Source organism: Equus przewalskii, chromosome 4 (assembly GCF_037783145.1).
Source record: "Equus przewalskii isolate Varuska chromosome 4, EquPr2, whole genome shotgun sequence".
In the NCBI taxonomy this organism is placed as follows: domain Eukaryota; kingdom Metazoa; phylum Chordata; class Mammalia; order Perissodactyla; family Equidae; genus Equus; species Equus przewalskii.
The window spans coordinates 57,667,691-57,689,440 of NC_091834.1; the positions used below are offsets into that span (position 1 = coordinate 57,667,691).

The window sequence follows — 21,750 nt, forward strand, 5'->3', positions numbered from 1 at the left end:
GTGCTCTTTCCATGAAAAGGGACATGTTACTGAAAGCGTGTAGGTTAACAGTTGGGCAATCACAAACAAAACAGGAAGGCAAAGCCCTGATTATTTTCAGAACTATTTGTTATTGCTACCCTCATCGATTCATGGTATGTTGAGTGATCAGAGGGTATGTGACACTGTGGTACTTTATAGTTTTAGTTCAGAAGTCTTTTTTTATTAATCACCAGTTTGTAGCAAATTGACAAATGTGTTTCCTTGTCTTTTTGTTTTTCTTTAATCTGTGGAAAGGCCCATTATTTCAGTAACAGGTACGTGTCTTCTGTTAATATGGAACATTAAGCTATTGGAAATATTTAATTTCCCTTAGTGTATTGAAGAACTTCTGTGTCTCCGGTGGAAAAGTGGAGCTGCCAGCACCTTGTGAGGGAGTGTGGCTTACATGTGACCCGATGACTAGCACCCTTCTGGCTTAAGGGTGGGTGGGCAGGAGAACCTTGTCAGCTGTAGCCAACAGTCTGCCTTGCTTCTCCATTAGGCACAGTGCCCAGGGCCCACCACTCCTTTTAGGGGCCCATGAAAGTGTTTTAATTTCTTTTAAAATTGGAAAAATAAAATGAACTTTTAGGTCAAAGAAAAGGTTTTAATGTATAATATTAATATATCCATCTTTACACCAGTGCATTCATAAAGTATGATTTTTAGTATTTTTTTGTGAAGGAAAAGGCCCATGAAGGTAAAAGTACCCAGGGCCCGTGAAAGTAAGAATGCAGCCGTGAGTGTGGGGGCGGATTTGGAGGGAGACGTGGTCTCCTCTGGACTCTGGTCTCCTCTTCTATTCCGAACCCGTTTGTCCTTCTGTTCATTGATTCACTGATGATTGATTCATTCCTTCTAAGAACTGTGGGTGTATCAAAAGCACTCCAGGAAAATGAGTTTCACACACACACACACACACACCCCCTCTCTCTCTCTCTCTCTGTCTCTGTCTCTCTCTCTCTAACAGGAGACACGTGTACAGACTAAGGCACGATGCCTGCGTTTTGTTTCGGTTTCCATCTCTGGGCGGGGTCTGCTTTATCCCTAACCCCGTCACGGTACAGGTGATGAGGGGCTGTTCCAGATACTTTGCTCTAACCCTTGTTTCTATAGTCCCTCTTACAATTTAGAACGCACTTTCAGAAATCATGGGCGAAACGTTTAGAGCATTGCTCTTTTTTTTTTCTTGTTTTTATTGTCTGCTAAATAACTTAAAAAATACCTAATGAAAAGATTTTAAACTAAGACTCTGTGGAACATGAACTCCTAATGTGTGCGTGCCGAGGGCAGCAGTGGGGCAGAGGTCTCCAACGTAAGAACCGTGTGTCCTGTCGTAGAAGGTCAGACGGGATAGGTGGCAAAGTTCTTTTCAGGGAACGTGGACCATTTTTTCTCCTTGTTAGAAATCCTCTATACTGAAAATTCTCATTTTATTATCTGCATAACAGAATGGAGGTGCTCTGTCCAGAAAACCCCACAATCTCACTTCCCCTTCTGCTCTAGAGCATCGACAGCCTGCCTCTCAGAGGGGCCACAGCAAAGCAGTAATGATGCCTCCAGCTTCAGCCTTGAAGCCCCAAGCCCTCTTTTTCTAACCAAAAAGTTAATGTATTTAAAATGAAATTCAATTAGTACATTTATAATCACCAAGTGAATAAATTATACTTTAAAGTTTATCATGCCAAACATAATACTTTTTTGTTATACCTGTTTTCAGATTTTTAAACTAAGCTTATTTAGTAAAGAGCACTTCTCTGAAAGTATTGTGTTTTAAATTTTACCCTGGATTCCCTATTATTGTTATCTTTAAAAAGGAACAGAATTATCGACTATGTATTTTTTTAACATCTCTTTTACCTGTAACATGAGGTTCCTATGAAGATGAAATGATGTCCTGTGTGAGAAGTATGTTTTAAAAGTAGAAAAAGTGTTGTGTGAAAGGTGTTCATCCTTCTATTAATAAGTTATTACTGCTTATTCTTATGAAGCTGGGTGCATACACAAAATCATTTTCAACTCTCATCGCTTGTTTTTCACGTGATCTTTGTTACTCTTTCTTATTTGTGTTCTAGAAGGTGATTTATCAGGCAGAGTCTCTACTTTTAATTTAGAGAGATGAAGAAAATAAGAAAGGACTGTTTTTAAAATTTGAGAAAAATGTGAGCCTATTTTTCATAATTAAAAATCAAAACTCAGTTTTAGTGTATCCTTTCTTATTGTCTTCATGTAGCTTGTAAACCTATCTAAGAGTGTACCCAGCTTGTTTTTGCGTTATTTAAGAAATTCCACTGTGGCAAAAGTGTTTCTTGAACTTCCTATGGTACATGATTCATTAACTTTACTTCTTGTTTTTTAAAGCATCACAACCAGACTGGTTAAAGCCCATTTCAGTTTTGTTCTAGTACAGTCATTTCTCTCAGCTCTCTCCAGCCCTTCTTGCAATTCTGAAACACATTTCTTTTCTTGTGATGCCCTCACAGGAATTTGTAAGTGTCTGGGTCCGAGATCCTAGGATTCAGAAGGAGGACTTCTGGCATTCTTATATTGACTATGAGATATGTATTCATGTAAGTATGCAGTCAGTAGTCCGTAGAAATCATAATAATATTTAGGTAGCATACATTTGATGGGACACTGTGATTTACTTAAAACTGAAATTTGTAAAACTTTTCCTAATTTGAAGAACTGAATTCGAATGATTACAACTAATCCTTGTATCTTAAATGAAGTAGTAAGCTGGTTCCTGAAACTGAAAAATTACTTATTTGAATTCCTTATTGCACCTTTGTTAATATTAATATTTTAATATTTATTGCCTTCATGTATGAAGATGTGAATACATCTAAAATTCACAGTTAAGGAGTATTTATAGCTCATTAACAGTATTTCTTTGTGATCGGTTATAACATATTTCTGGATAACATATTGCCTGGTAAATCTTAAGTCTTGAGAGGATATAGAGTTCTCTGGAAGAGAGACGTGTAATGTTTTATTTATAGAATAAGAAAGCAGGAAATGAATATGTGCAATTGTTTTGCCTTTGTCTAGATTCTGAGTAATTAGCATAAGTAACTAGGAATGATGTACTTTATTTGGAAGTAATACTCTATCATAATCTCTTGAACAACGTCGTATGGTGTGTGATCTTCTAAGATCATCTTGAAAAGGGTCAGCAAACTTTTTCTGTGAAGGGCCAGGTGGTCAATGTCTTCAGCTCTGTGGGCTTTGTGGAGTCTCTCTTGAAACTACTCAATTCTGCTGTTGTAGGATGAGAGCAGCCGTAAACAACACATAAATGAATGAGTGTAATTTTGTTCCAGTAAAATGTTATTTGCAAAGACAAGAGGTGGGCCGGATGTGGCCCGCAGGTTATAGTTGATTGGCCCCTGATCATGAAGATAGTCACTTTTCTCATCTGATTTAGTCCAGAGTTCTCTTGGGAGCATAGAAACAGGCTCAGATTTTATCGATGACTACGTAGCACAAGTGAAGTAAAATTTAGCCACCTTTAATCTTCCCGTGGAAATAGCTAAATTGGTATATTAGACACCCAATCACCAGCCAAAACTTTTAATTTTTTTCCTCCTTTTTTTCCTTTTTTCTTTCAAGGCTCCCCAACTTAGAAAATAAAGTAAAAACTCAGAACTGCTTTTTTGATGATTGTATTGAAGGCCCTTGCTAGGATATGCCTTGCATTTTGGTTTTATTTTGGTTTTTACTCCTAAAGTCACACCAGACAATGCATTCTGTGTGGGAAGTTATAACGTGAGTATGTAAGACTAAGCATTTGAAATGGAATTCTTTAGTTGCCTTTTAACTTCCTCTAAAAAATTTGTGCATCCTTATCACACACTTTATGGTAGGCATGAAATTTAATTATCCTCAGGGAGTTAATGAAAGCATCAGCTTTTCTCGGCTACATAAATAACATGATGTGAATTCAGAAATGTCCATCTCGAGCCAGAAATGATGGTTCCACAAGTACTATTTGGTAGTGTTCTGGCGTTTCTCTGAAATGCTAATAAATTGACAGTGAATTAATCTTGGCTTGGTAGATAGCAGAAACAAGCAAATAGATTTAGAGGAGCTTAATAAATTAGTGATCTCTGGGTAGTCTAATTCTGAAGAGGCTTCCACCTGTTGTACGATTAGGAGTGGATGGAGTAACTGCAGGGTTTGACTCTCTTCGATGCTATACCCATAGAGCTTCTCAGGTAGAGAAGCTGGTGTTTAACCCGCTTAAATTAACCTCAAGGGAAATGCTATCAATTGACTCTAAATCTTAGCATTTACTTGGAATTTTAAGCTAGTGGACTACAGAGGTGGGTAGTCGATCGTATGTACTCGCCTGAACTTATCCTGCAAATGAAGGACTTCTGGATAGACCTGTGTCTGGTGTATGTACCAGATGGATCTCCCGTTATTGACATCCACAGTGATTCTGAACAGAGAAATGAAAGGGAGTTGAAATTGACCTCGTGTACCTGAGGCAGCAGGAGTCCCTGCAGCAGCCTGCTACTCTCTGGGGAGAGAGCCTGAGGATACCCGCCCAAGCCTCGTTAGGGCACCAGTTCTGGTGTCAACGGCCTGCTGTCTTAGTCCCCAGGGATCACATTAGACTGAGGCCCTCGTGTGCTTTGAAATCCACACGCAGAATGTTACTGTGCCACAGTCTCCGTCCCCACCACATTTTGCTGCCATGTTGTCAAAGACGACGGGATTTAGACCAATAGCTACTTTGGGGGCAAGTCGCTTAACCTCTCTGCATCCTGAGGTTTTCTGAACTTTATAAAGTTCGAGAATACCAGGAACTGTGCCATACATTTCATGGGAACAGTCTAAGAACTCATGCACATAATCACTTACATTTCCCAAGGCAAACAATTGCTAGGTGCTTATTAAGTGGTGGAATAATAACAATTTTGAAATAATATAAATTTGAGGGGCAAAAAAAATTTCTCGTTGACAATGTAAAGATCATGAAATAGAACTTTGAAATGAATACAGAGAATAGAGATCTTCTTACAAAGCCAGTAGACAAATATTTGCAGGTCTCTTGTTTTACCCAAAGGAGAAACACACAGATTTACCAGCTGTGTTTACCCAAAGGAGGAGCCTTGCCATTTTACTTAGGATGGAGCCTCTCTTGGTGGCTTTTTCCAAGTCTGCCGTAGGGTAGCTGGAAGGAAACCAACATCGAGTAACTAGGAATATCAATAGATAATATTTGCCAAGTGCTTATTATCACTCCTCACAACCACGCTGTGAAAAAGATACCTACTATTTCATCCCTGTTTTACTATTCAGGAAACTGGAGTTTAAGTGACTAGCTCTATACCAGAGCCAGGACTAGGATTTGGGTCCCCCGTGCGGATGCTTGTCCCCGTGCACTGCACGCCTCTCTGTAACTTGGATTACTCTGCCTCGAATGTCTAGTAGAGGAGGGGGAGGCTCTTCTCTTGTTTAAAAGTGATTTCAGGATTCCTGGTCATTTGCGTGATCTGTAATGATGGCCACATCAGGGACGTGACGGCTTCTGTGATGTCATGTCAAGGGCCACAAGAAGGTGTGTCTAATCCCCAAGGGCTTCTCCAGCTACATGGATGGATAGAGGGTGTTAGAATGCAGTAGATGACCCTGAGTTCTTATTGGTCATTTGTGCTTCGGGACTTGTTTAATTTTTTTTTTTTTTAAAGATTTTATTTTTTCCTTTTTCTCCCCAAAGCCCCCCGGTACATAGTTGTGTATTCTTCGTTGTGGGTCCTTCTAGTTGTGGCATGTGGGACGCTGCCTCAGCGTGGTTTGATGAGCAGTGCCATGTCCGCGCCCAGGATTCGAACCGACGAAACACTGGGCCGCCTGCAGCGGAGCACGCGAACTTAACCACTCGGCCACGGGGCCAGCCCCATTCGGGACTTGTTTAATTTTTATGATTTGTCTTTGAAAGCAGCGCTAATAGGTGAGCAGAAGGCTACTTCAGGACTCGGGGAGTGGCTGGGTCATGCCTTGTCCCAGGACAACACTCTTCATTTTTGTCATGCCAGCTGTCTTCAGGGCTGTTATATTGGTGGGTTATGTACGAGATTTGAGTCAAGCATAATGCAAATGTATTTTTGTTTTTTTAAAATCGTATTTAGAATGAATATTGGGGGCATATAGTGAGTTATAGATATGAGAAAAGCATTTTTCCTTAAGTGAGGCTTATATGTTTCTTTTTCTCTAAACAGACCAATAGCATGTGTTTTACAATGAAAACATCCTGTGTACGCAGAAGATATAGAGAATTTGTGTGGCTAAGGCAGAGACTCCAAAGTAATGCATTGCTGGTGTAAGTGATTTAAAGAGTATATTGAAGAGTCTGTATTATTATATTCAATACTTAACAATTTGATATGCATTAAGATATATAAAACATGAAGGATTTTATAGACTTTCTTCTTGATTGCAATATATAGCTTTAGTTAGTTTTGTGGCTACTGCATCTGAATTCAATATTTATCACTTGAATTCCACCAACTTTCATGAGTATTGATCGTGAAAGGCCACAAAAAATGTTTAAAATGGGGTTTTCTTTAAATTAATTGATTTTCTCATACCCTTACTATATAATATATATAATACATATATCATTATATAATAGTTGGATGATAATTATCATTCATAATTTGCTTTCACTTTGAGGGATTTCTCTAACTGAACCACCTTGATCCACCTTGATGTGATGATTAAAATTTTTTTTTTTTCCCTTTCTCCTAAGACAACTGCCAGAACTTCCATCTAAAAATTTATTTTTCAACATGAACAATCGCCAGCATGTAGATCAGCGTCGTCAGGGTTTGGAAGATTTCCTCAGAAAGTAAGTGTGCAGAAACTCTTGTGGCCACAGGGGATGTGGAAAAGCACTCTGCAGGAGTTGGGTGTCCTATGATGATGTGGGGGAGAACAGTACTATTTCTGAAAGGCTCTAATCCGCTGAGAGCCGGCCTCAGTAGAAGTTCATTTCCTAGATTAGAGCGCCATCTTGTGGCTCACATCATATGCTGCGTATTCGGTACCAAATTTAGAAAGGAAACAACGAACTAATTGAATCAGATAATAAATGTATGGCCCCTTAAGCTGTAAAACAGAGCCAAATTATTTGGGAGTTTAGCTGACAAAAGTAAAATTTCCCAGGAAACAAATGTGCTTTATTAACAAAGAGCTTCTTAAAAACTGTCTTTATTTACAACATTTAGGATTGACAGAGCAGAGTCAGCTCTACGCTGGGCTGCTAATACCCTTCTGGCTCCTCTAAATGAATAGTTTAAGTCTACTCTTTGGAGAGAATGTTTATAAGGGGGTATTTACTGGTGTGTGAACAGTCTCAGGGGGTTATTAGCTCTGGCTTACTTGGTGATGGTGGGCACTGCAGTGAAAGCGACTTGAATTCACACTATTCTCATTTCCTTTCTCCACTCTGGAAAGCGGGAATATCCGTCCCATGAGACAGCACGTTGCTTTGCACACAGACTCTGAGGCCAGCCTTCCTGGGTTCAGATCTTAGCTGGGGGCTTGGGCAAGTCTTTTACCCTCTCTGTGCCTGTCTTCTCATCTAGAAAATCAGGTTAATAATAGTACCTACTTAGAACGTTGTTGAGAGGATGAAACGAGGTAACGAGCGTAAAGCACTCACAACAGTCTGGCGCATAATGTGTGCCATCTAAGTATTGGCCATTATTATTTTAATATGCTTAGACATGCAATAGCTTTGAGCTAATTTTCCTAACTTCCAGTTTTTTAGAGTCATATGACTACTAGTAAGTGGCAGGGCCGTGTCTCCTAAGCTCTCTTTCTTTTTCTGCTGGCTTCACGACCTGAAGTAATCTCCTTCTGAGTCCACTACCTGGCACCTTAGAGTTGGCCTGCAGTAATATACTGCCTTCGCCCCAGATGGCTCACTCATAAAGGGTTTGGGTATTAAGTATGCACATGAATATTAATATTTATTTCTGTTAGATTGATATAGTGCCTTTCCTTTGAAAGGGTCATGGAGGCATATAGAAACATCCAAGACTATAAATTGAGGGAGGGCTGGGAAAGCTAAAGAAGCCAGAGGAATAAAAATGACAAGAGACCAGAAGAACCGATGAACCGAGCCAAGTCCTAGAAAACGTACAGTGGTATTCTTTTGCCTAAATCACAGGCGGGACAGAACAAAGAACTGGTCAAGTTTTTTCCCAAAGGGAAAGGGATTTTAATTGTTGTCTCTATGAGACCCAGGTGGCTGATGGCCTCTCCCTTAAGATGTGGTCCCTGCAGAACAAGTTTGCAGAGTGGCCTGTCGCTCCAGATGCTGCTCAGGGAAGCTGCAGACTGGCCATCGCCCGTGAGGCCTGGACAGGAACAGCCGATCCCGCAGTCCCTGTCAGCACTGGGGAGCGGCTTGTCTTCTGTGGAAAGTCTCCTTATTTCAGGTCAAAGGACGGCACGTGTTTTTGTATTTACGTTGCTAGTTACGTGAGGGCATGTGTTTGGGACAGGAATCACTTCATTGTTTTGAACACGACCTCCTCTCCTGCAGTTGATATAACAAATTAATGACTGAGTGAGCGCCATTTGGCTGCAGTGGGGTTGTGCTTGCACTTGGTTATTTTTGCACACTGTGTTGTTTGGCTGTTTGGTGGTTGAATTTGATGCAGATGTCATAGTGGAATGTGTCTGGATCAGGAGTTCGAGGAGCTGGGTTCCAGGTCTCCCATGAATGTTGGCTCCTGCTTTTTTTCCAGCTATACCTTGGAAAAGTCACTTAATTCCTTTGAGCCTTGGTTTGCTGTAAAGAGTGAGATAATGTAACACAGGCATTGCTGACCTCACTGGGTTGTTGTGTTGTTCAGATAATGCACCAGAAAAGGCTCTGAAAACCCATTTATTAAGTGGCTGCTTTGGGCCAGGCTGGGTACTGGGGATGCAGGACTGTGCAAAATGGACACAAATCCTTCCCCTCTTGAAGCTTCCATTCTAGTGGGGAGGCACTATCTACCTATTGGCATGGCTAGAATAATTAAAATTGCCTCTGGATTTTCATCCAGGCCTCAAATCATAGAACAGACACCAAGTTCTCTTGGGATGTTACTTGTTTCACTATGGGATATGAACATTAGTCTCCAAGTTGATGAGTTTCACATTAAAAATGAAATCTAGTGTTTCTGTGTGGTCTGAACTAGACAGAAGCAAGGAGTCCAATATCCTACCATTGGGTTCAGGTCTGACCTAAGTGACCTGAATGCTGTGGCCCCTCCTGACCGTCCCCACCCTCCTTTCTGAGTCCCTCACATTCTGATGCATAGCTCTCCTGTTCTTTGTCCAGTTTGTGCAGAAGTAGCAGCCTTCCGTGACTTTGCCCCTGGTGTCTCCCCAGCCCAAGCCCGCTTTGGGAAACTGGATGCCACATGCAACTTGGCCATCTCGGCACTGTGTCCTGACCCCAGCCTGACGTCCTCTGAGGCCCCGTTGGTTACCCATTAAGTAGGGCCACCATCATAGCCTGTCTCTTGTTTGTCTGTAGAGCACTTTAGGAACCTGAAAGGGAAGACACCGCAGCATTAAAATGTGAAATATGCTTGCGTTGTAGATTGTTAGCAAGTATTTTAAAAATACGGTTTTTATGTAAGTTTTGAAGTTATGAACCAAGAGCACTATATATGTTCAAACCCTCTGAAACCAAAATGCTGCTGTCTCTGTGCCTGTGTGGGTATATAGAATATAAATATAATATGTTTTCTTCCATTTTAAGGTCATTTGTGAAATAACACATATTAAATAGCAAAGTACACATCCAGGCCAGTCTTCATAGAGGGATTAGAAAGTTGTTTCTTTGACTAGGTGCCAAATAAGAATAATTTATGCCATTTACTGAACACTTACTATATGTTTAGATTTTTACATGTTTTATCTCAATACCTACAACAGTATTAGGAGATGGGTATCATCTCAATTTTATAGAGAGGAAATCATAGGAAAGGTGGAGACACTATATTAATCCCAGGAACTGGCAAGTTTATAATTAGCGAAACTCTTAAATGCTAGCTAAATTTGATCAGTGTGATTGTGAGATTTTTCCCTCAATCTTGGCTATAGTCTCTTTTTTGGATTTTACCCCTGGCTAATTATAAATAGTGAGTCACTTCTGTAATTAGTGATGGAAAAAGAAAGTTATAGACTAAAATGATAAACTCTGTTGGTAAGTCTTCGACTGTGAAAATGGCATTCCTGCTAATTTTTTACACTGGACCGATGTCACCAACAGCAGCCAGCCTTCCTTCTTTACGGAATTCATCCCATTAATATATCTACATTTCCCTTACAAGGTAGACTTTTGTATTACAGTTTTGTATTTCTTAGAAATTTAAGGAATATTATAGTTTTTACAAAAGGATACTGTGGAAACACTACAGCTGGTTTTATACAGACACACACACCCACACACACACAATGTTTGTGTCTTTGTGTTCAATAGAGGGCACCACAGCACAGATCATGAATGTCTTCAGTGAAGATTTGTAGGTTTTCTTTTTTTCTCGTGGTAAGAGAAATTAGGCTGAATTAATTTTTTTTTTTCCTACATCAAACTGCTAACGTTCCACATGCTATGCAGATGTGTCTATATGCTATTACATTGGGTTCAGGAGACCCAGGCGTTCTTAGTAAGGATGAAATGGTTTTGCACAGCTATATATTGTTCCTAACTGAACCAATATATAAGGCAGCTAATAAAATCACATTGAGGAGAACCAGAGTGTCAACTGCATCCCATTCAAGCGAAAACAGCTGTTGCTTTGTTTGGTTTGAAGTTGTTATGGGGAAAGGAATAACTTTTGACTCATGTTGTAAATATCTTCTCAGAAATTCCTTTAAAATTCTAGAGGCTATTTTTTGTTCCTTATATAAAAGCTTGAAAATTGCATACATTTATTTTTAAGGAAGCTTATAAAAATGACATTTTATAGACTGTTTTACAAAGTACTCTTCATATTAACTTTGAAGTTGATTTTCTGCTATTTGATTTGTTTGTGGAAAATGTGGCACAAATATGACTAAGGTAAAAATAGAATTTCCTATTATGTTGATGGCGGTCGCAACACGCTCTGATATATAGTAAACCAGGTACTACTTTAAATGAACTAGTTATGCTCACCAAACCAGATGGGAAGACACTCTAAAAATTTTGTGGTTTTAGTTTTGGAATGAAATCTCTGACTGAAAATAAAAATCATAAATATTTTTAAAAAATTATTTTTGCTTATTTAAAACTCATACCCATGGAGCACAGTGGCATAAATTTATCAAGGCACAAGGAATTCAAAACTGCTTAGAGATGTGCTGTTTTTGAACTCTGGGCCTGTGTGTGTGTGCAGATGCTCCCTCCCCAGCCACATCTTTTGCCTACTTCAGAATTCTGAGCTGGAAGTGTTGAGCTCCCTCTCGCCTTTCACCTGTGTGTCCTCCAGATGGCAGTATTGAGCAGAAAAGACAAGACTGGGAAATAATGAGTCTAATGTACAGTAAAATTGGAAATTGAATTATAGCTCAAGAAAAAGGACAGTAGCCTTGAGGTCCCGATCAACCTGGACTCTGATCACTTTTGTTTGCTGTCCCCATGTGTTAGGTTACTAGCGAGTTAATAACAGCGCGTGAGCAGTTCAAGGCCCAGTCGAATTGCTTTAGACATGAAATAAAGCTAAAATGAATTTGTGTCCAATATCATTGGCATTAGTGCTCATTACTTTTGTGGTGTAATGCCTCGAACCATCTAAAATCAATTTTAAAGATTACCCATTATTTTATAAAGAAAATAAAACACATTTCCAACAGAAACAAAGCAGTAAGTATAATCCCATAAACAGTTACTTGTACCATGGCTGGCAGGAAACCCCTGACAGAAGGACACAGGAAACACTCTGTTCAAACTTCACAGCAAATGCAAGCTAATATTAATGGGTCGTTGTCATATAAATCTTCTCCTGATTTGAAGTATTTAAAACAAGAGTGGTAAACATTTGTAAATGTAGAAAATAAATCTCGAAGAGTAGTAAAAGGGATTTACTACTTTACCACTTGTGCTTGGTAAATTAATCCTTATCATGTGACGTGGTCATCTTCAGAGAGAGCCTGGGGCAGTGGACAAGGAAGGAGGGGAGAGGTTTAGCGGCTGTGGTTGAAATTTTGCCTTTTAAAAAGCACAAAGGTTTTATTTTTCCTTTTTGTAGGCTGGTAAAGAATCCTTACTCAGACTACCTTTGTAAGCCAAGAGGATGGCTAAATTTTGGTTTTGATGCTGTGTACTTTTAGATGTTTGCCTTCTTGAAGAAATAATTCTATTTTGAAGAAAAAGGAAATATTCTAATCACCTTGGATTTTAAGTACACTGATACGAATGGCCAAAAGAGACTTACTTTTCTAATTACTTGTTTAAAAATGCAGAATATAAGATAAAGTTCATTTAGTCTGAAATACATAATCTATTTTTTATAGACCTCTACAGGAAAAATCCCATGTTGGGCAAAATCGTACTGGGGTTTTAGTGTTTCACTTTAGTTTTGTCCCCTACGTCTGGTCTTAGTGTCTTGTGTTATATCATTATTGAACTATTAAAAGAGATTAAATGATCAAACATCAAAATCTTTGCTAAAAAGATAAAAGTTTTTATTTAAATATAAGGGTGTACTTTGACTTAATTTCCTGTTCTCAGACGTGCGTTTCCAAAAAAACACATTCACTGGCAACACGAATTTGATCATGTGTAGACTTTGCTCCGGGGGAGATTTGAACCCTTCATGTGGTTCTCATGAATAGTTGAAATCTGTACTCTCTTTGTAAACTTTGATCTTTCATGTGGGAAAGCTAGTGTATACTTATCACAAAATTATTATACTTTAATTACATATGGTAAAATTGGCTGGGAACAATTTTATTTGGTGGTTCATTTTAACAATGTAGATACACAGCACAGCTGAAGATTTTGGAGAAATTTCTAGTCAATCTTAGGTATTCAAAAAAAGCCACCTCTCAACTGAGCCCTTGTAAATGTGTACATAATAAGCATACTTGTAAAGTTTTAAAATGTAAAACATGCTGAGAAATGTATTGACTTTTTAATATAATTTTTAATAGCAGTTGAAAGTTTTGATGTTTCATGACAGCCTAGCCAGTAAAGATCACAGAATTGACATGCTGGTTGGCAGTAAATTTTTTTTAAGTAGAATAAATTTCTATGACTATATAAGCAAAATATTTCCATAATTAATCCACATGGTCATAACAGATGGTTAAATTGAAGAAATGTCCTTGAAGTTATTCTTTTAACAGATGTTCTTAACTATTAGCTTCATATTTTTACTCACCTAAATTTCCAAATAATTGAATAAAAGTTAACATATGCTTTCATCTCTTTAATAAGCAGAGTCCATAACAGATGCAAAGTTTGCTATAGTGGAGAAATTACTTGGGTGACACATTTCTAATGTTTTCCTCTCTCCTACCCTATAATTGCTCATCCCTGTTCACCGATGATTTCTCCTTTTTCTTTCACCTAGGGTCCTCCAGAACGCACTTTTGCTCTCAGATAGCAGGCTTCACCTCTTCTTGCAGAGCCATCTGAATTCGGAAGACATCGAGGCGTGCGTTTCTGGGCAGACTAAGTATTCTGTAGAAGAAGCAATTCACAAGTTTGCCTTGATGAACAGACGTTTCCCTGAAGAAGATGAAGAAGGAAAAAAAGAAAATGATATAGATTATGATTCTGAAAGGTATTTCCTTGCATTTTGATTTAACGTATAAGTATTTATATAACACAAAGTGCACATATGCGTGTGTATAGATATACACACACACTTCACTTTTTTGTTGATGTAATACTAAGATAATGAAAAAATTAATTGACTGAGATTTTATTGAGCTGTGACAGCTCATCAGAGTAGTCTTCACACACACCTCCACACTGAATTAATGAATGCAGTAGAAATTCAATTATCTGCATTCTGATTATGTGACTTTCATTTAGTCAGACTTGAATTATTCGCGTTTAAATTATCTAGCTAAAAAAATATCCAACTGCACTCCAAATGGCTAATTAAAAGTCCAAATTTCCTGTCTCTCTTTGTGACTGGAGATAATTAAAGTTCTCCTCTGTTACTCAGGCTTTGAGTGTGTTGTGAAAACCAATTTCCTCTTTTTATTATTTTCCCCTCTCTTCTTTTCCAGTTCATCCTCTGGGTTTGGACACAGTAGTGATGACAGCAGTTCACATGGATGTAAAATGAGCCCAGCTCCGCAGGAATCCTGAAAAATAATTCTAATGTTACCATCTTAGGAATAGCCAATTATGTCCAGTCATAGAGAAGAAAGCTCGCTAATAATATATTCTTACCTAAAGCTCACTGTCATGATATTAGGTATTTAAATTCTTAAAGATGTTTGGTTGTGTATTAGTGGTATTTTTATGTTGTCTTATTTTGGCTAAGCTTCTGTAAAAAGCTGAAAGCCTGTGAATGCAATACTCTCCTTTATAGGCAACCATTAGTGGTAAAGCTAGAGCCTGCCCTCAAATGACATGATTTATCTGTTTAAAAAACCTAGTTGGGTTTTATTGAATTTTAAAAGAGAGGTAAATAGGTAGCATTTAAAATCCAGATAGAGCATTCCTTCTCGTATCAATGGGCAGTGTTCCCGTAAACACAGCATGTATGATCTTAACCACTGTGAATATTGACAGCGTGGACCATTCTGCCTCTTTCAGACATGCGGCTGGTGTTTTGTGGGTACCTCCCCTGCACTGGGAAGACACTTTGCTTTTGGGTGTTTGCAATATTTCAAGAGTGTTTAACATTTCCAGTATTCTATTGCACACTTAGATGGAAAATGTATCTTATGCATAGAGACTTGTTAAAATAATGTTTACATCTTAGGAAAAAAGAAATAGTGTTAGTAATTGTGCTTATACTTGCAATATATAGATTCAGAAATACATTTTCATCATCCAAAATCAGCTTTAACACATGGTTTCTGGAAACAAATCATTTGTTTTCATTATCTTTGTGTAATTAGAATTACAGGTTAATGATTTATTTTCTGACTAAACGTGCAATTTCTTATCACTAGGTAACTTTCGGTGTCATGGTGGTTACTTGTTACTTATCTCTGAGTTAGAAGTAGGATCTTATACAAATTAATAAATTTGACCAGTAAATGTTCCCATAATTTAGAAAAGGATATCAACTTGCTAATTTCAGAATTAAATATTCATTTTTAAAAAGCCCTTTCTTTTTAGGCATCTGCCTGAGGATTGGCATAATTTAATAAAATATCTGTTTTTTTCAGTGGCCCAAAAATACAATGCTTTGATAAACTACATTGAACTTCAAATTTCAGATGAGGCAGCATTTTCTTGAGATAATTATCGAAGTTTCTTCCTTGTTGAATGATACAAAATCTCTCTGAAACTAACAGGAAGGTATTTTTACATAACTGGGATAACTTGTTGCTATAATTGTTACCTCACCTCATTTTATTTTAACTAGTAATTTAAAAGTTATTGTAAGTCCTCGAAATGCTTGTAACTGAGAACCAACAGAAAAAAGTTAAATTTAGAATAAGAATGATTTCCTTCATTTTCCCTTCTTGTTTTTGGTTGGTCATTGAACTTTTGTAAAATTTTGATTTAATGTATCTTGGGTCCTGTTACTTTATCATCTAAGACTCATTATTTTAATGCAGGACAAAAAAAGATTTAGCAATTTCTTTTGGTCTTGCTTACATGTAAAGTATGCCATCCAGTCATTTAAGAGCCATCCCCAACTCCTCGGCAATATGTATTTGAATTCACATTATTTCTGTTTTACAGCAGTTTTGAATAGCATATATTGTGTCACTGAGTGTCATATTATTTGTAAGTGATGTAACATAGCCATCAAAATTGGTATCAAGTAATGCCTAATACTGTGGGATGTAAACTTCACGAGATCATCGTTTCACATTAAATATGAAAAAATCAACTTTAGTTTGTTGGGTCATTTATTTTATATAAGAGAATGTATTTCTTCTGATTTAGACCTAAATTCAGCATGTTCTTGAATGATCAGTAATTTTTAATGGAAAACTTTAGTAAAATTTGGTTCAGTATTCACTATAGTTGTCCACGTTTGAGGCGTTTAGCCTGGGTTTGGCTGTTTTTATATCTAAGCGCTGGCTTCTTAAAACTGATTTCCTGCAGCTGAGATATTTAGATGAACTTCAGCCTTCGATGGCTTTCTTGATTTGTTCAAGTCTCTTATTTTTCTCTGGCATATTTTTATAAAGCTTTCTTTAGGAAAAGAAAATTACTTAAGTAACCAAATAGAATAGATGTTGACTTAAAACTATTTTTAATGTAACAAATTTAAAGAATTCTAATCCTGGATGCTTCATGATTTACATACAACAAAACTGTATTTCTGGGGCTAATTCTGAAAGGGTAAACGGTTCACCTCTAAAGCCAGTTTATGTGTTTTGTTTGAGAACTGGTTTTATATATAACCCAAAGGTGTCAACAATGAAAGTCAACAACCTGTTACTTAGGGTTTCTTTTAAAGTCTCACTTGGAAGTGATTTAAATTCTAGTTAAAATTTCAAGTTTTAAAGTTACTAAGGAAAAACAGAAGTGTTTAAATAGTTACGTCCCTTAAGATATTAAATATCTTGCAGGAGCTTTTCAAACCTAGTTCACATTTTATTGAATAATCACATACAAACAAGTGATATGCAATAACCTTACTATATTAAGGTAAAAAAATAACATTTCTTTTATGGCTGTTCAGAACTTAAATTCATTAGCCTAGCTACAATAACTGTTATATCCAACAGTAAATTGAATGTTGTTTTGAACTCTGTTTTTTTGGTGCCTTAAGGATTCATTATTATTGAGCTACTGTGGTACAAATAAGGTTTTCGGTATTTCAGCTGTAAAGGAAGACCCTTTTTGACAAAAGGCCTCTATAACTTTAAGACAAAAATAACAAAAGCTTATTCTGTTTCTAAATAGTTTTCTTCTTAATATTTAAATTACTTAGTTGGTACCCTGTGAATACAAAGCAGCATCTTTTCAGTGGAGGAAACAATTTCAATTTATTTCAATACAATTTTCTGCTTTTGTTTGGAATACAGACCTTTTCTTTATTATATATAAACACATTTTCAAATACAAAATGCTGTCTGAAATTAGTTATTGCAATTTGACAGTCAAAGCATGGATAATTTTCTTTGCAAGTAAAGGTCATAAGAAATTAATACATTTTAATAGAGTGGAGTTCAAAAATTTTAGGATGTAAATAAGCAACAATTTCTTTAAAATTTGAAGTATTTACAAAGGATCTTGGCTCTATTCTTTGTCATATGCATCTCACAAACGAGTCACCATTGTCGCTTTAAGTCAGGCACAATTGCTCTTCACTCTTGCTGGAAACTTTTCTACATCATTGTTATGAACAGTGCATTGGACACTAATTTATTTTAGCGGCGCAAACTCTGGTAGTTAATGACCCTTTTCTCCTCCAAAATTCCAAAGACTTCTTTCCAAAAGATAATACAGTAAAAGAGAAAAAAAAATTAAGCTACAATTTTCTGCTGAATGTAAGCTCTGGTCTAAAGACCCTATATGCAAATAGCTTATGCTAAAGAGGAAAATACCCTTTCTCCCCCGACGAGAATTCATCCCAAGCCCCGCACCGCTTGTCTTTGCTGCTAGAGGCACAGCACGGGCATAACTTGTGGTTGTGTTTTTGCTAGTTTCTTACCTCTGGGCCTTCTTTATAGCTTTGCCCCCCACCCCGCGGGCGGTGCGGCTCCCGCGGCTGCCCCTCGGCCGCCCGTTGGCTGCGGCGCCCCGGCGGCTCGCGCACACTCCCCGCGCCGCGTCCCGCACACGCGCGCTCCCGCCTCCTCCCGCCCGGGCAGCTCCGCCGGCGGCGGCGGGGACTGGGTGGCAGGTAGCGAGCCAGCCGGCCTCGGTCCGGTAACCCATGGCAACCGCCCTGGTAACCCATAGCAACTGCGCGGCGGAAAGAAAGGAAAAAAAAAACCCAACCCGGGTGGAGGGGGGCGGTGGATGGCGAGTGGGAACAACAACCGCAGAAAGACAGCGATTTACGGCGCGGACCTGCGCGCCCTCTCCCCTGCCCCACCTGCCTCAGACGTGCGCCCCGCGCGGCCCCTGCCCGGTGTTAACATGACAACTCCGGCTGCTGGAAAAGTGCTAATAAAAAATTAGAATGCAGATGGGCCTTGGGGGTGGGTTTGGTGTGGGAGAGAGCCTTGAATACCGATGGCCCCCGGGCCTCCGGGTTCAGCCGTCCCCAGGGGCCCCGCTGGGTCTGTGAGCGCGCGGGGAGGTTTGCGGGATGGCGGGTCCGGGCTGGTCGCGCCGGAGCCGGGGGAGGCGGCGGCGGGATTCTGCAGCCCAGGGCTGGACCCGAGGCTTTGTTATGCAGATACGCGCGGCGCGGCGGACCTCGGCCCCGCCGCCAGAGCCTGGGTGTGGCTAAGGCCTGCGGGGACCCGCCAGCGCCCCGGGGTTGCGGCGGGGCCGGGGCGCAACCCACGCGTTCCAAATGTTTCATCTGCGCACGCCCGGCACAGATTAGCTAACGCCTTTTCCCTCTAGTCTCCCCACGACCCTAAAACCTGCCCAGCGGACGCGCCGTCGCCTTAACCCGCCTCCTCCTGTTTGGAGAAAGAGGGGACAGTCGCCTTGGCGGCGGGACTGGGCCGCTGGGGTAGAAGCGTGTGCCCCTGTGTCCAGAAACGACCCTGGGTCAGGGTTTAATGTGTGTGTTTGGGGGTAGGGGGGCGGGCGGGGAGAGACAAGTCCCCCACCGCACTATGCTGCAGGCTCAGAGGTGGAGCTGTGTTCTTTGCCATGGAAAAAAGAAGCGCGCGGCCCGTGGCATTCCGAGTGCAAAGCGGCCGGAGGACGGAGGGGGGCGCTGCCGGGCCAGCGCGGCGGCTGCAGTATCCAGCCGCGGAACGCGCCGCCTCGGGTCTGGCTAGTTGTCTGCGAGGCGGGGGTGGTGGTAGGGGTCCCGGGTGGAAAGACCCTGCGCCTAACAAAGATTCCACTCTGCTTAGGAGCGTCTTCTGCTCGCTCCTGTGTTTGCAGAGCCCCCAGGCCGCAGTAAGATGATGCAGGAAACACAACGGGGAACTGGTTCCATTCGATGTGGGGCACCTGGGTATACAAGCCCACGCCACAAGGAAATGTAGTGGGGTGAAGAGAGACCACCCTAGGAATCTGGAAGTCGACAGTTCCAGGTCTCATTCTAACAAGCTGTGATTCCAAGCACATTTTGATGTTTTAAAAAGGCGAAGGTTTGACCTGGATGATTCTTGAAGTCCTTTGAGATCTTAGTCCTCAATTATTTCTTTTGGGTAGATGTGTACCAGTTACAAGTCAAATAGCTAAGCCGTCAGTAACATTCTTTTTGAAGGCAAAGACTGCTCAAGAAGAACCTACACACTTTTGTACGATATGGTTTCCTGAAGAGGTGATTAGATCAACAGTGTTTTATGTATCGAATACTTTTACTGGTAGACAAAAGGGAAACCGGCTATGTAAAGAATCCTATTTTAATCCTTTCATAAAGAAAAGAATCTTCTAAATATATATTTTTGCTTCCACACATCTTGGGCAAACTTGGTTTATTTTCACGAATATGAACGTTCTGGGTTCCCCTGCTGCTGGACACCTGGTCCAGAGGAGATTGTGAACCGTTAGAGGTAAAAGCTAGGTGCTGGCCTGCCTTGGCATCCGTTCAGTCTACCCCCAGCCCTCTGCATGGTGGTGTACTGGGAGCCCTGTGGTTTAATTTAATTTTTTTAACAAAAGCAATTACAGAAAAGTGCAAATTTAACGTGTGACATTTAACATTTTGCCGTGGCAGGCAGCCTCCACTTAAATGGGGCCTTTCTGCGGAACAACAGGAGCCAAAAGGCCTTGTGTCATGGAGTAATGTAAGACACAATCTGGGCTGCAAACGCACAATGAATCGGGAAGGATTTATGTAATTAATTGACCAGTCTTAACCTGTTATCGTGATGTAAGGAATTTGGAACTCATTAATTTGGGCTCTGACAGATTTCATATTAGAGCTGGCAAATATGGATTGAGCCTCTTATTCTTGTAGCAGCTGGAATTTCCATGACAGTGAGGATTAGTGAAGAAGACCTATTGCTGGAGTCAAACTACCTCTTTGTAATCAGTAGCCCTGCTCTGCATTAAAGGGATAATGAAAAAAAAAAAAGGGAAAAAGCCTATTACCTGGCCGAAGGAGTGGAAGGGGCTTCTGCTCACTCTGCTAGCATGTGGATTGCGCTCAAGCCTTTGCAACTGAATGAAAACATTAATTTCAATCATAAAGTTAGGTGATTTCTCAAACACCTTGAGAGGATGAGAAGGTAGAAGGGTCTCAGGGTCAGGTTTGGTATTGTTATCAAAGTTGAAAGGGATTAAAAGACCGAGCCTGTGAATTCCCTCTATTGCACACAGACACTGTATGAAGAAGGAAATAGAAGTCTTATGAGGGGTACCTTTCTTGTACCGTCATGTCCACAAGTGAGCAATTCAGAGCCTTGAAGGAGAGACTGGCTTTCTCAGGAGCCACTTATTGTCTCCTGGTCAGAGCTGCCTTGTGGACACCACGAAACCCAGAACTCACATAATGAGCATTTCGTCGATGATCTAATCTTGTCCTCTCACAGTATATGATGTTTAATGAATCACCCATTTGGAAATGTCTAGTTTCTTCTTGAGATTTTAAGAAAACCCAGTAAAACTGTAACTTTCATGTTGCCCTCCTTGACAATCAGAAAATTGCTAGATTGAAAAAAAGGGCTCAAGATTAAACTAAATGCTTTTTCTTTTGCTTCCTTTTGCAATAGGTTTCTCTGATCGCTGTGCTGTGTGATAAGGCTAATACAACAACTGCCATAAGGATCATTAATGCAGGAAGATAAGCAAAGTTGCTGTTTAAAACATTTTCAGGGTATCATTTGCCTCCTTCTGCTGATAAAGAGGCCTTTGGTAACAAATGCGGAATACAGGCCCTGAATATTTAACTTTTTACACAGAAAGCCCCATTGATCTTTCCTAATAGGTTGTTATTCATAAATACTCTTCAAAGTTGGATATTGACTGCTCTTGACATATGTTTTTTAATTTGTATATTACCTTTAAAAAATTTCCAGTCGAGCATAACAAGTTTTAATATAACAAATATTGTTATGATATAAATCTTTGCAAAAACAAAAAGATTTCGAATCCCCCCCCCCCCCACCAGCTTTTTTCGGCTGTCTTGATTCCAACCAAATTCCAAAGGACAGAATTTTCTTTGCAGTTAGTGATAATAGGGTTTGATCTAGCAATGAAATACTTGGTACAAAGATTTGTTTTGTGAGTATCTTGTTAACGAGTGATTTCTTCAGCTTTGGTTCCATTTAAATGAATGCATTAAGATAAACGCTAGAAATTTGCATCCATATATTAATGTTATCCTTCACTTTGAGAGCAAAACGAGAGCTAGTGCTTGTTATTGTTATTATTATTTCAGTGGGAAGGCTGTGAAGATAAACAATCGATATCGGCAAGACTTGGATAACTAGTATAAACCATGACAAGGGCGATTAATAGTGTATATAAACATACTTCAAATTTCTATACACCAT

General features: G+C 39.6%; 1 protein-coding gene and 1 long non-coding RNA gene across 10 annotated transcripts in view; one reads left to right on the forward strand and one right to left on the reverse strand.

Moving 5' to 3' along the window:
• Positions 1–16,052, forward strand: part of SNX10 (sorting nexin 10) — a 76,398-nt gene extending 60,346 nt beyond the window's left edge. For 5 of the 9 annotated variants that reach the window (XM_070616062.1, XM_070616063.1, XM_070616064.1 and 2 more), the window contains exons 3-7: positions 2,505–2,591; positions 6,252–6,352; positions 6,782–6,880; positions 13,596–13,808; positions 14,263–16,052. In XM_070616062.1, coding sequence (XP_070472163.1) covers positions 2,505–2,591; positions 6,252–6,352; positions 6,782–6,880; positions 13,596–13,808; positions 14,263–14,344 — 582 coding nt within the window. In that variant the 3' untranslated portion in view covers positions 14,345–16,052. The remainder of the gene's footprint in view (positions 1–2,504; positions 2,592–6,251; positions 6,353–6,781; positions 6,881–13,595; positions 13,809–14,262) is intronic. The other 4 variants (XM_070616069.1, XM_070616068.1, XM_070616070.1 and 1 more) reach the window with 1 other exon arrangement.
• On the reverse strand, positions 13,147–14,340 carry LOC139082840 (uncharacterized). Its single transcript, XR_011539157.1, has 2 exons — positions 13,993–14,340; positions 13,147–13,753 (listed from the first exon to the last, which is right to left on the reverse strand). It is a non-coding gene; the product is annotated as an uncharacterized lncRNA (long non-coding RNA).
• Positions 16,053–21,750: the final 5,698 nt, after the last annotated feature.